Consider the following 12,792-nt stretch of genomic DNA (forward strand, 5'->3'; position numbering starts at 1 on the left):
TTTGTACAAGTCTAAAGACAGAAAGCTCATCTGGATATAGGAATTTTCTTAAAAGGTCACAAAGAACACACAGGTGTGGATCCAAATCACTTCAGCCTTTTTCAAGAAATGCCACTCCTTCAACAGACCTGAGGCTGCACTGTGTTGCCAAGGTTTCATTGAGCTCTGAGCCGGAGAGCTAAGGTAGACCAGGTGCTCTCAATCCACACCCCTTGCCTGGGGCTGCTTCTGTAGAGACTGCTCCAGTCTTAATCTCAACAGGGCAACTCAACAATTGGACCTGAAAACAAACCTTAGGCTTGCCCCTAATCTGGCTGACTTCACTTTCTGTGTAAAATCACAGTCACAGTATTTGCCATGTGACCTCATTCATTTGTGGGAGGTGAGTTTTAAACTCTCAACCTCAAGGAATCTTTTTAACTTTTCAAAGCTCGAGTAGTCTTGATCACAAAGGTGTTTTTATTTTTTCTCTTGGTAAGCTTTTTCTTTCTTTCTTTTACAAATCTATGTAAAGGGAAGAGTCAAAAATGCCAATATTAATATTTACCATCCTTTACAGTAGAATCTAATGACTCCCTAAGATGAATTAGATGCTAGAAATGTGAATTGCAATGAAATCCTTTCTTGTACACTTAGACTGAACAGCACTGCAGCCAAAAGTCAGGTCTATCCAGAACCTAAGAATGTGATTTTACTTGGAAATGTTTTTTTTGTTTTGTTTTGCTTTGTTCCGGTAGGTGTGTTAGTTAAGGATCTCAAGTTGAAACCGTTCTGCATTTCAGTGAAGCCCTACGTTCAACAGCTGGTGCTAAGAGGAGCGGACACAGAGACCCAGAGAAGGAGGAACGCAAAGGCAGGGCTAGACTGCAGTGGCCAAGAGGCAGGAACCGTTAGAGGCTGTCAGAGGCCGAGAGGAGCCCGGCTCCCGAGCCTTCCAGCGAGGCTGGGCCTGCTGCCACCTTGGGTTTCTGATTTCTACATCCAGAACCTCTGCTCTCTGTAGCTGGGAGTACTTTATGATAGCAGCCCAAGGAAAACAATGTGTCACCCAGCCCCTACTTTAAGAAGATATCTACAATCTGATGTCTCCTCTTTTCAGTTTGAGTCTTTCCTGTGAAACAAAGGTGTTTCACTTGGACAGCCTAGAAAGTCACCTGACTGTACTACTACTGTACCATCTATCTGGGTGCCCCACCCTACCCAGATTCTCTCCACATTATGGATTCACATCCTTGACTGCAAAAACATCCATTCAGCAGAGCTCTTGACACAGGTATTCTTTGTGCTTTAATTACTATACTAAGTAACACCAGCAACCTGCACTGCAATGATGAATCCTTGGCCACTGCGAGTTGTAGGCTCCCTGACTGTGCTGGAACGATTGCTAGTGGAATCTACTGAATAGTCGGGCAGTGGATACACAGTGGCTCCCTTGGTGTTACACAAGCTGGGACAGGCATACTCTTATTAAAATCTGAGGTAGAAAGGGTATTAAGCCCTGCACTTTGTGGCCCCAAATTGTCACTCTCATCTTTTCTCCCAGGACAAACACAGTTACCAGTGTTTTTGCCTTTTCCAATCTGGTGTGAAACTTAAGCAATAATGTTTTGGAAAACACTGTCCAGCACTCCAAATGGCACCCTTAAAATGTATACTGGAAAGATTCTAAAAGCCCGTCCTAGCATGACTTTGAATGTTTCAGCTTGCCAAAGACTATCAGTGAGGAATAGCACAGTCAGGCAACCCACTTTCAATACAGCTTGACCAAGAGAATTGGTGTCAAAAGAATGAGAGGCTGAATGGACATTCTTAGAAGCTTAATCCTCTTGAGATAAAAGCCAAGGGCCCTTTTCACATGGAGCTTAAGGAGATGGGTTTTGCCAGGATGGGCACGTGGGTGGGAAAAGTACTGGTGGAGTGAATGGCTGAGACAGTATTCTGGCCCAAATCAACAAGCATTGAAGGGAACTCTGTAATATTCCCATTTTTATTCACTCGTTGCACATTAAGTGCCCACTGTGTGTCATGTACTATGTTGGGTGCCGGATTTTTATGACATTCAGTATAAACATGTCATTTACTAAAACTCATTTAATACTGAAAAGTAGGTTTGGTGTAAACGCCAATTGACTTGGCACTGTGGGAATGAGTGTCCAAGGCGGACTCTGAGTCTAAGCAAGCATCACTCTCCTCCTGACCTGTGGGTTTCAGGGAGCACCCATTGGAAGCACCCATTGGAAACACCCATTGGAAGGCCTCGCCAGCTGTGTAGGCCCTCAGAGGTCTGGGTGCACTCAGGCTTGCCCCACTCAGAAATCTCTGCAAGTTCCCGCACCACCCTGTCTGCTAGCTTTGCCCAAGAGAAGATACAACTACAACCCTGTTCATCCTGCTTTCAAAGCATCTTTGCAGAGTTAACTTTCTGCTGCGATATAAACTGAAGCTCAACTGACCCAGCATCTTGATGCAGCTGCTTCCTGGGGAGAAGAAGCAGAGTGGAGCAACAGAAGGAGTCTGGAGCTCACATTCTAAAATTTGGGTTCAATTCTGGATCCATCACCCGGCTGCACAGCTTACTAGGTTGGACAAACACTTTCTGAGCTTGTGCTCCACTGATGCAGGGTATGTTACCAATATTTACTCCATAAGGCTATTGTGGAGATTTGAAGCTTACTGGGAGGTAGGGACTAATCTTTTGCTGTCCCAGATGTCTCAAGGAAAGAATATACACACAAATGACATATGACCTACACAATTCATTTTTGATTTCTACCTGGCTTCTTTAGTGAGAACGATTTGAATATTAAATTGGGCAGACTGCATAAACAACCCATCACACGGGCTGTGGGATAGTTACTATGGTTGGAATGGGTGTACATGTACAGGGTTTCTACGTAAATCTCGGCACAGAAAACTCACTTTCTATAGTGACTGTCACAGCAAATATCCTGAGGAAGGCTTTAAGGATGGGTCTTTTGCCAGGAAAATCTATGCATTGGGGTGATAAACAAATAAGAAAGAGCAATAAAGGCTAAAGCTTATTTATACACTAGATCACATCAATCCAAAATGATAATTAAACTCTAGCCTTAGAAGGAATAGCACAGGTCTCAGAAATAAGAATTTCTTCGACGCCACCCCTCTAAGACAGCCATAGTTCCCAAATGCTCAGACATCTAGCACAGAATCTCACCCCGGAAGGCACTTAGCATGGCTTGGCTAAAATAAACATCTAGAAAATTCTTTTGAAACTCAGCTGCATCTTATGTTTTAGATGTTTTGCCTTGTATATGGCAGTCCCTTAAATATTTATAAATAACAGGGGTTGGCAATATGACCTAAGTGGTTAAAAAACTGCCTGCAATGATTTGAGTCCCAGCCCAACTTTCTGCTAGTGTACTTGGGAAAGCAGTGGAACATGCTCCAAGTCTCTGGGCCCCTGCACCCACATGAGATACTTGGCTGAAGCTCCTGATTGCTGGATTTGGGCCCCGCCATTGTGGCCATTTGGGGGGTAAACCAGAGGACGGAAAATCTCTATCTCTGTCTCTGTCACTCTTTTAAATAAATAAATCCTTGAAAAAATAGCTATTGTGTCATTCACAGGTCACCCCCAGGGCCCTCAGCATCCTGAAAACAGTGGAACTTCAGAGTTTCCAATGTGTTGTGCCTACCTTGGATTTTATCCCAAGCTCTTTTTCTATCTCTTTTGAAATGGCTGCAAAGCAAACAGACCTGTAGAAAGGCCCCACACCAAAGGAGGGCACTTGTGGGCAACAGCAGCTTTAACAAGAGCTTTCAATCACAGCACTTGTGCATGGTTATACTAGAGCAACCTGAAGCCTCCTTAAGTAGCAAGCTCATCGAGAAGCAGGGCAGGGTTGCAAAAAGATGTAATCAGAAAACACTGAATTTTAACTTTATTGTACTGAATGCTGGTGACCCATTCAACTTTTGAAAAAATCTAATTCCCAGAGCATGTCCACAGACTCTTTACTACTGTCTCTTGGTTATTTCTAGTACTGATCCCATTTTCAAAATGTAACAGATTGCACAGGCAAGGTTTGGCATCAAAATATACCTTTGTTCAATGGATAGAACACATGTGGGCAACATTACCAACTACGAGACAGGGATTGCATCCGTGCCTAGAGACCATGTGCCCAGTGGTGGAGACACACAAGGGTAACACTAAGGCCATGACAGTAAACTCACAGGGAGGGACATCAGGTCTTGACCAGTAAGAATCTCCGGAACAATTTTTTTTAGCATTCTTTCTCTAAGGGTTTTCTCATAACATACATTAGGAACTGTAAAAGCATCATGAAACTCCCTTCAAAATTCCTTCTGGATAACATAAGCACCCTTCTGAATTCAGATCATCAGCTGTGTTCTCAAGTGGAAACTTGTAGCAGAAGCTAATTGAGCCGAACCGTGAGGAAGTGCTGTCTTGGAGAAATCGCAGCAGTACCCACTGGGACAAGTCTTGGACCCCTGGGGCTACTCCAACTCAGGGAAAACAAATGCAAGGTACCTAGACACCCTTTGGGGGATTGTCTCAGGATTATTTTTTGTTTTATTTACAAAGCCAGGAGATTCTTCTGGGCCTCCCATGTGGGTGCAGGGTCCCAAGGCATTGGGGTCATATTCTAAAGTTTTCCCAGGCCACAAGCAGGGAGCTAGATGGGACAAGGAGGAGCCAGGACACAAACTGATGCCCATTTGGGATCCTAGCACTTGTAAGGCAAGGATTTAGGCACTGAGACACCCTGTACTGGGCTGGAATTACTTTTTCTATAATAATGCGTCCCCATTTGCCCCATGCCTTTTCCTTCCTGAATCTGCTCTGTGAGGCTCCTTTAAACCAGATGTCACTGCTCTGGAAATGCTGGGGAATGTGAGGGCCAATGGAGAAGGTTAACACTTGCATTGTTCACAATATGATTTTTATACATCACGAACACTACGTATGAGTGTTTAGTATCTGGTAGGCCCTTGCACACACGTGATCTCACGTAAATGTGAAGAACACCCTGTCAGGGAGCATGTCTGCTTTCCCAATATAGTTGCTCAGTGGGGAGGAGCAACAGCAGGGAGCAGAACGCATCGACACTGTTGGATGAAGCCAACTGCTGGAGCTCCTCAACCCCTCACGGGACAGATTCAGAAATATCCCTGGTCTCTGGAATATTCTAGAAGGAAGTATCCAATACAAACACAACTAGTGTACAACTAGTGTATGTACAACAACAGGAACCTACAACAAAGAGATTTTATCTTAAATCATACTTTCTTTATCCTATAAAAAATCAAATTTCCAAATAATTCTATCAAAGATACAACAATTTAATATAAAGGTTATGGTTAAGAACTTAGCAGCAGCAAGAGACGCAGCAACAGTATTAAGCAGAGTGTAAGTACCCAAGACTATCAAACGTGAACTTCAAAGGAGAATGCATGGCTGGAGGACAGCGAAGGACACGGGCACAGTACAAGGACAGAACAGTAATGCTTGGTTGGACAAAGTCTGTGACTTTGCAAAGTTTCTTTTTGCATCTCCCACATTATTATTATTTTTACATGTTTGATGCTCTGGTTAAAACAGGCACAAAGCATTAATTTCTTAAGCTGCCAACTCTACAGTTGGATGGCAGGCTGTTGAAAGGACAATTTCTTTTCAAATTTTCATGGCAAACAGTGCTCATTACTTCTAGGTATGGAACCCACCTTTTTTGCATAGAGCAAAGGAAGCTTTGAAAGCCTGGTACTTAATGATGTTTTCTCTTATAAACAAAGGCCATGATTGGCTTTGGAGAGACTTAGGTATTCACAGAAAGGAATGACAGGGAAGAACAGCCAAAGAGAAGACTGGGAGAGAGTGGTAACCAGGACACTTTCCGGGTTCTACTCAACAAGCTTTTACCATTCTCATGGAAATAAATTTGGGAGCCACCACGTACTTCTCCATTCAAAAGCCAATGAAAGGGGAAAGCTTTCAAATGATTCTCTAGTTATCCACAATTTGGTATCTTCTATACTTCTATTAATAAAAATTATCAAGAAAGAACCTATGGAGCTTTTCCTCAAAATGAAAAATAAAAACTCAATACACTTATTACTGGGAAAATGTTTAAGAGAAAAGAAAATATTTGTAATGTGGAATGAAACGTTTACCCCTTACATAAGTCATCAACCGCTGACTGTTCTTTACCAATCATAAAGACACAGGTAATGTACACCTCCCACTGGGGCTTGGGCAATGCCTAATACATACATAACTGCTTTACTATAAACCAGAGTTCATCACAAGAAACATGAGTTTACAGAATTAGCCCTCATGCCAAGGACTGAATTGCCTTTAAAACATGCCATTCTTCCCTGCTTGTAAACAGGAACAAAACCACCGTGGATGCAGGTGCATGCCTCCGGGACCTCCAGGCAGTGGCGTGTTTACTTGTATAAATATTTAAAGTCAGACCTTTGAATTTATAATGAAGTAGTATAGCACTTTACAAAATAAGGTATTAGCAAATTCAGATGTACAACAAATAGAATGCTGTTCGGAATACTAATTGCTGCTGTTGATATTCTGCAACGAAACAAGGTAATGGTATAATTTAGATTCCATCTAAGCCAGCCTAGCATATGTGTGAAAATCTCAATCAGTCTTGACGAAACCTGAGGTTTTTAAACTGCTGTATTGCACAGGCTTGGTGACTGAGGCACAAGCAAGCTTCTGCCTGGCCCTGCCTACCCCCGCCAGTGATCTTACTTTTTTTTTTTTAAAGATTTATTTATTTTTATTGCAAAGTTATATATACAGAGAGGAGGAGAGACAGACAGGAAGATCTTCCATCCGATGATTCACTTCCCAGGTGACCCCCAACAGCCAGAGCTGAACCAATCTGAAGCCAGGAATCAGGAGTTTCTTCCGGGTCTCCCACATGGGAATAGGGTCCCAAGGCTTTGTGCTGTCCTTCACTGCTTTCCCAGACCACAAGCAGGGAGCTGGATGGAAGCAGGGCTGCCGGGATTAGAACTAGCACCCATATGGGATCCCGGCGCTTTGAAAGCGAGGACTTTAGGCACTAGGCTACCATGCCAGGCCCCAGCAATCATTTTTTTTTTTAAGATTTATTTATTTATTGGAAAGTCAGATATACAGAGAGGAGGAGAGACAGAGAGGAAGATCTTCCGTCCGATGATTCACTCCGCAAGTGAGTGCAACGGCCGATGCTATGCCGATCCGAAGCCAGGACCCAGAACTTCTTTTGGGTATCTCACAAGGGTGCAGGATCCCAAAGCTTTGGGCCATCCTTGACTGCTTTCCCAGGCCACAGGCAGGGAGCTGGGTGGGAAGTGGAGCTGCCGGGATTAGAACCGGTGCCCATATGGGATCCCGGGCCCGTTCAAGGCAAGGACTTTAGCCGCTAGGCCACGCCCCCCAGCAATCTTACTTTGATAATACATATTCAACTTACACAGGAGAGAAGAGTCTGATCAGAAGCATCTGCGGCTGTTCCTGGGGAGCTCTATATCAATGCAGGTGCGGAAAGGCTGCGTGGTAGAAGATGCTTGCAGGTGTACATGGATGCCATGCCATCGGGCCTGGTCATTGGGTTACGGTGTGCTCCTGTGACTCATCTCCTGCTTCAGCATGTGGCAGCTAAATAGGCTTACTTACACACCACCAGCCTGCACCTGCATCCCACAGTGGAGTACTTGGGTCCAATTACTAGCCTTCCTGCAGCTTCTGCATAGTGCTGTGATACTTCAAGTACCTGGGCTCCTGCCCCTATTGGGGAGGTCTGGCTGCAATTTCTGGGGAGCGAGCCAACATATGGGAGCTCCCTTTCTCTGCCCCTGTCTCTCTGCTTCTCAAATAAATTATTTAAAAAAAAAAAATGAGTGGGCTGGCACTGTGGCATAGGGGGTTAAGCTGCCCCCTGTAGTGCCAGCATCCCACATGAGTGCTGGTTTGAATCCCAACTGCTCTACTACAGGTACAACCTGGAAGAAACTCCTGGCTTCCCCCTTCGGCCTAGCTCAGCTCTGGCCATTATGGCCATTTGAGGAGTGAATCGAGATCAAAGACCTCTTTTCCATTCTCTATAACTCTGCCTCTCAAATACGTAAAATCAATCTTTTCTGTTGCTTTTTGAAATGCTCAGGCACTGGGGACACGTACCTGTGATTGGGACTGCCGTGGCCATGCTGTCTTCCTTTCTCTCATCTCCACAGTCACTTGAAACTTCTAAAAATCAAACAGCAAGAAAGTATATTTCAAAAATTATGGAACTGATTTGTGGGTTTTTAGCTGCTGTTCTTTTTACTTTTACTCCTCTTCAACTTCTTTGGTTTTTTTGTTTTGTTTTGTTTTGCTAGTTTCTTTCTTATCTGAAAGTCTGCTATTCCTAAAAGGAAGCCAGTTCTAAGACTTAGGTTACCTCCACCCCTGCCCCGAAGACCCCGGGTTACCAGTCGCATTCTGGGCTGGCACTTCCTTCCCACTCTGCCCAGGGCACCAGAACACGCCCTGCTGCCCTTGCAGCCCGTGTGTCTGCCAAGGGTGGCCCAGCCACTGTCCCTTCCTCCCGCAAGGTAACTGTCCACTGTAATTCCTAATAATGACTCAGGCAAGGCAGGGAGGCAGCAGGGACTTGTAACCTCCCCAGGACGAAGTAACCAAGAGATTCCTGTGGGCAGGGAGTTAATGAAGATTATGATCCTGTAGGTTTCTCCTTGCCTGAAACCAGAAGATGCCCCCTCAAGCATGGGGCAGCCTACCCAGCAGATTCCAGGACCTTTGCACACCGTGACCGTTGTCTCTGCTGACCCACTGTGACTCCGTGCAAAGATTTCTTCATGCATGTCGTTTTGTTTGTTACTGTTTTAAGGGGTACATGCTGTGATCTGCATTGTGACTTGGTGATAATAAAATTTAGACTATCTGAAAAAATAACGTCTCTCTGGGTTGCTTTCAGGCAGAAACACTGATATCTGTCAGCTGCGAGTGGGACTTGAACGAGCCTCCCAGCTTGGACACTGAGTTTGACATCTGAATCCATCCTAAGCAACTCCTGGTTCCCTGGAAATACCACTGGGCTGCTTTCCAGGTGTGTCCCGCCAGTAATGCTGACACAGCCACAGCTTCTGGATGCCAAAAACTGACTATTCATTTTTTAAGGAATAAATTCACTGCTTTTTCTTTAGACACGGATAAGGTTCTATTACCATTAAGAAAGCATGTTTAAAATATGAGTGACAGCCAAACTCCACACTCATTATGAAATCCTTTTCCTGGGATCTCCTTCCCCTTTGTGGAGCTGAATTTCCTACTTTATTGACACTTATTTTACTAGAGGTTCAGCACCACCACAGACCTGCAGCCAGGCTTCCCCTTGCCAGATTGAATGAGAACACACACAGGCATCTCCTGCAAGGTAGGAAAACACACAGCCCACTCTGCATGTCACAGAGGTGGTCTCTAATCGGCACCATTTTATGGGTACACGTCGTGCCAGGGAAGGTGGTACTGATGCTGATGGCCACTTGGCTGTGGACAGGCCCTTTAACTAGTCACCTTGCTCCCTTGCGTGAACACTGTGCAGCTCCAGAGGGGGTTTTGCTTCCTTTCTTCCAGGATCGTCATTCAGAATTGGTGGCAAGCTGCAAGATGATTCAGTGCTGTGAACAGCCGACCCATCGGCACACTCTTCCACAGAAGCTTCTCTCAAGAATGCTGTTGCCTACAGTGTTTCAAAGGAAGCACAAAGAAATAAAAACAAACTACAGCCGCATTTCCCTTGGCCTCCAAGACCCAGCCTTCAAATATAATGTTAGGTTAAGCTTGACTTGGGATTTAATTTGCTTCCTGACATTTAACTGAAATTAAAATGTCATCAAGATGAAATAACATCTGGTTATTTTCCAGCACAGTTTAATTCTTTACAACAATTTATAGTCTCAATAATATATTTGTGAGGACCAGCTCTCCCGTGATGCAGCAGCGCGTTCTTTGCCTTGTGAAGTATGTTCGGGAGACGTGGCTCCCACGGATACCGCAGGCTGCGCTATCCCCACTCAGACATAATAAAAGCCAGAGCCCATGCCCTCTTTGTGAAGGAAAGATTTAGATTCCCACTGTGTGAAACCCGTACTCCAGGCGGATAAGATAGTGTCGGTTTGGACTGAGACAGAGATCTGGGGAAACGTGACCTCACAGTATCCCCATTTTCCTAGAAAAGACCTCTGTATTAGCCACAAACAGGAAGATTGCAGAAAAACTGTGGCTCAGGAGAATTCACCTAACAAAAAGATAACTGGCCTTATTCTAAAGTCTGGGATTCAGCCAAGGCTGCACTTTGCTGCTAGGTCTGCTGAAAGCTGAGGGCCACACTCTTAGAAAAAGGGGTCAGTTAACAGGACATGGGGTAGCACATAGCCATTTTCCTCCAGGTCAGCCTTCTTCCCTGAGGAATAAAGACATGTGAGCAAAGACAAGCTTTGGTAGAGAACCACTGGTTATTCCTTCTGGTTGTCACATTGTATCTTACTTCCAGGCAACTGGAGAAGTGATCTTAGTAGGGGTGGAGGTGACCTCCCACTGCTCTCTGACATACACGCAAAGCCACCCTTTGGAAAATGGACACAAGAGATGCAGCACCAGAATGAAGTACAGAGTTGGACAAAGCACCACAGGTTGTCCTTAGCACAAGTAGCAAAGTGGTAAGAATGTGACCATTTAGTTAACAATGGGAAGAGAATAGCCTTTCCTTTCAAAGCAGGAAAAGAATCCAGCCTTGTATGCTTGGCATTTAAGCACATTGCCTTTGGCCACTGCCTCTGGGCCTGACTTTCACGAAAGTCTTCTTCTGCCCTCACTGGGACGGGCTGGCCTCCCAGACTCAAAGTCTACACTGCAAGCTGGCACCACTGACTAAGAAATTTAAGGAATTCTAGTCTCTCTAACTGAAGGGCTTGGCATCAAGTCAACCTTGGACATTCCTGTGGTCCAATTCTTACAGCCAGGGCTTCTCCTTACGTTGAAACTAGTCCCTGGACCTGATGACAGTTGTAGTAACAATCTGAGGGACGATCTGCTCAGTGTCTTTCTTTCTGCAGTCTGGGATTGAGGCTCTGCCCTTGAAGTCCATGCCAAGGTTAGTCCCCTTTATCAGCTGCTGTCCAGCCCTCATGCCAGCTGCCCACAAAGACCACTACACTGCCCTGCACCTGCTTTCAGAATCCACCGAGGAAGAGAGGAGAAACACAGACATAACATCCCTGAACTTGAACTGCCATCTCTCAGCTGGCAGTGTCCTTGCTCTGATAAGGAATGATTTGGGTGTCTGCACTCTTTCTGATCTAGTCTTTGCCCAATAATATGAAGAGCATTTTAAAATATGAACAGAGAGCAGTGATTGCAATTCTGTAGATAAAGCTATAGTTTTCCTTTTCTTAGACTGACAATATGTGTTTAAAAAAAAAACACGTTCACTGAAAAAGCAGCTTATTTCTTGGATAGGAGATGAACGTGAAGGCATTTGATAAAATTACATTTCATTCTGTATACAGAAAACCAGGGAACTCACTACCATGAAGGTAGCCAGGAGCTGAGCTTTCTTCACACACAGATTAAGCTGACTTCCCCAGAAGCCTTCCTTTGGCACACAAGAAGCAGTTTTCCAGCACTTAAGAGACATCCAAGCATTAGCACTTAAGTTAGGCCTAAGTTAAAGGAGAAGAAGGAGTTTCTCTGTGCGGTCATGAAAAGCAAGGGAAAGTATCCAAACGGGCTCATGCCAGGCAAGGAGAAGCAGGCCGAGCACCACCGGGAAGAGGCTTCCAGAACGGAACTTGTGTTGGTGTGCTGCGAGACAGGACCCCCACCATTGATGACAGCACCTTCCCAGCTCTGCTGGGGCCCAGTCCCCTTGCGAGGGAAGACACATCACTTGGGAGAAAAGCAATATTACAGCACTCTGAATTTCAATAAAGCACTAATTTCATTTTTCTCCACATAAAGTAATTACATATTTTTTAGAACTAAAAGTGTACAGCTCCGTTATGTAACTGCCTAAGAGCCTGTGTGGGTGCTGCAGGGTTCCTGTGGGCTCAAGGGGGAACAACCTCAGTTTCTGCAGCTTCGATGCTGTATTGACTCAAGAGAAGGGATTGACTCCAGCTGACAGCACAGGGACCCACAGGTAAACATCATTACATGGGACTATTTAATTAGCCATTCACCCCAGAGATCAAAGTAAATAGTTCAGAGCTGCAATCGACTCATCACCAATTATATTCTGGAAGACCTTCAAAACGTATACACTTCTAAGATTTTACCCAAAAAGAGATGTTTAGCCCATAAACGTGCTTTTATTTCAACACACAGAAACAACTCACTCTTCATTTTGGTATTCATAATAGGATGATGATGGATAAGCCGAATAGTTCCAGAGTCCAAAAAGCATATTGTAGACTGAGTTCACAAGGCTTCCCTCGCTCACTTTTGGTTAACATTGCGTTTCTTCAGTACAATCTATTAGAAAAGCTCGTCTACTGCTGCCACTTTTTAAAGGACAGATTTTTGTCACTAACTTATTTTTGATTAATTATTACTTTGGCATTCCTCTTGCCTGCCCCTGCCTGCCCCTATCACCAATGGAGACACTAGAAAAATTCAAAGTGGATTGGTTGTTTGAAACTCTAAAAGAAACAATATCTTTATTTCTTTCTATTTAAAACAAAATGATGCAGGGGCTGGCATTGTGTCACGGTACGTCAAACTGC

At 44.5% G+C, this 12,792-nt stretch overlaps 1 protein-coding gene across 3 annotated transcripts in view; it reads right to left on the minus strand.

Annotated features, from left to right (window-relative positions):
* Positions 1 to 12,792, minus strand: part of KIZ (kizuna centrosomal protein) — a 68,095-nt gene that overhangs the window by 16,687 nt on the left and 38,616 nt on the right. For all 3 annotated transcript variants that reach the window (XM_040981776.1, XM_040981773.1, XM_040981774.1), the window contains 2 exons: positions 9,584 to 9,749; positions 8,189 to 8,254 (listed from right to left, as the gene is read on the minus strand). In XM_040981776.1, the coding sequence (XP_040837710.1) occupies positions 8,189 to 8,254; positions 9,584 to 9,749 (232 nt within the window). The remainder of the gene's footprint in view (positions 1 to 8,188; positions 8,255 to 9,583; positions 9,750 to 12,792) is intronic.

This window comes from Ochotona curzoniae, unplaced genomic scaffold (genome assembly GCF_017591425.1).
Source record: "Ochotona curzoniae isolate NIBS_2020 unplaced genomic scaffold, NIBS_Ocur_1.0 contig_3520, whole genome shotgun sequence".
Lineage (NCBI taxonomy): Eukaryota > Metazoa > Chordata > Mammalia > Lagomorpha > Ochotonidae > Ochotona > Ochotona curzoniae.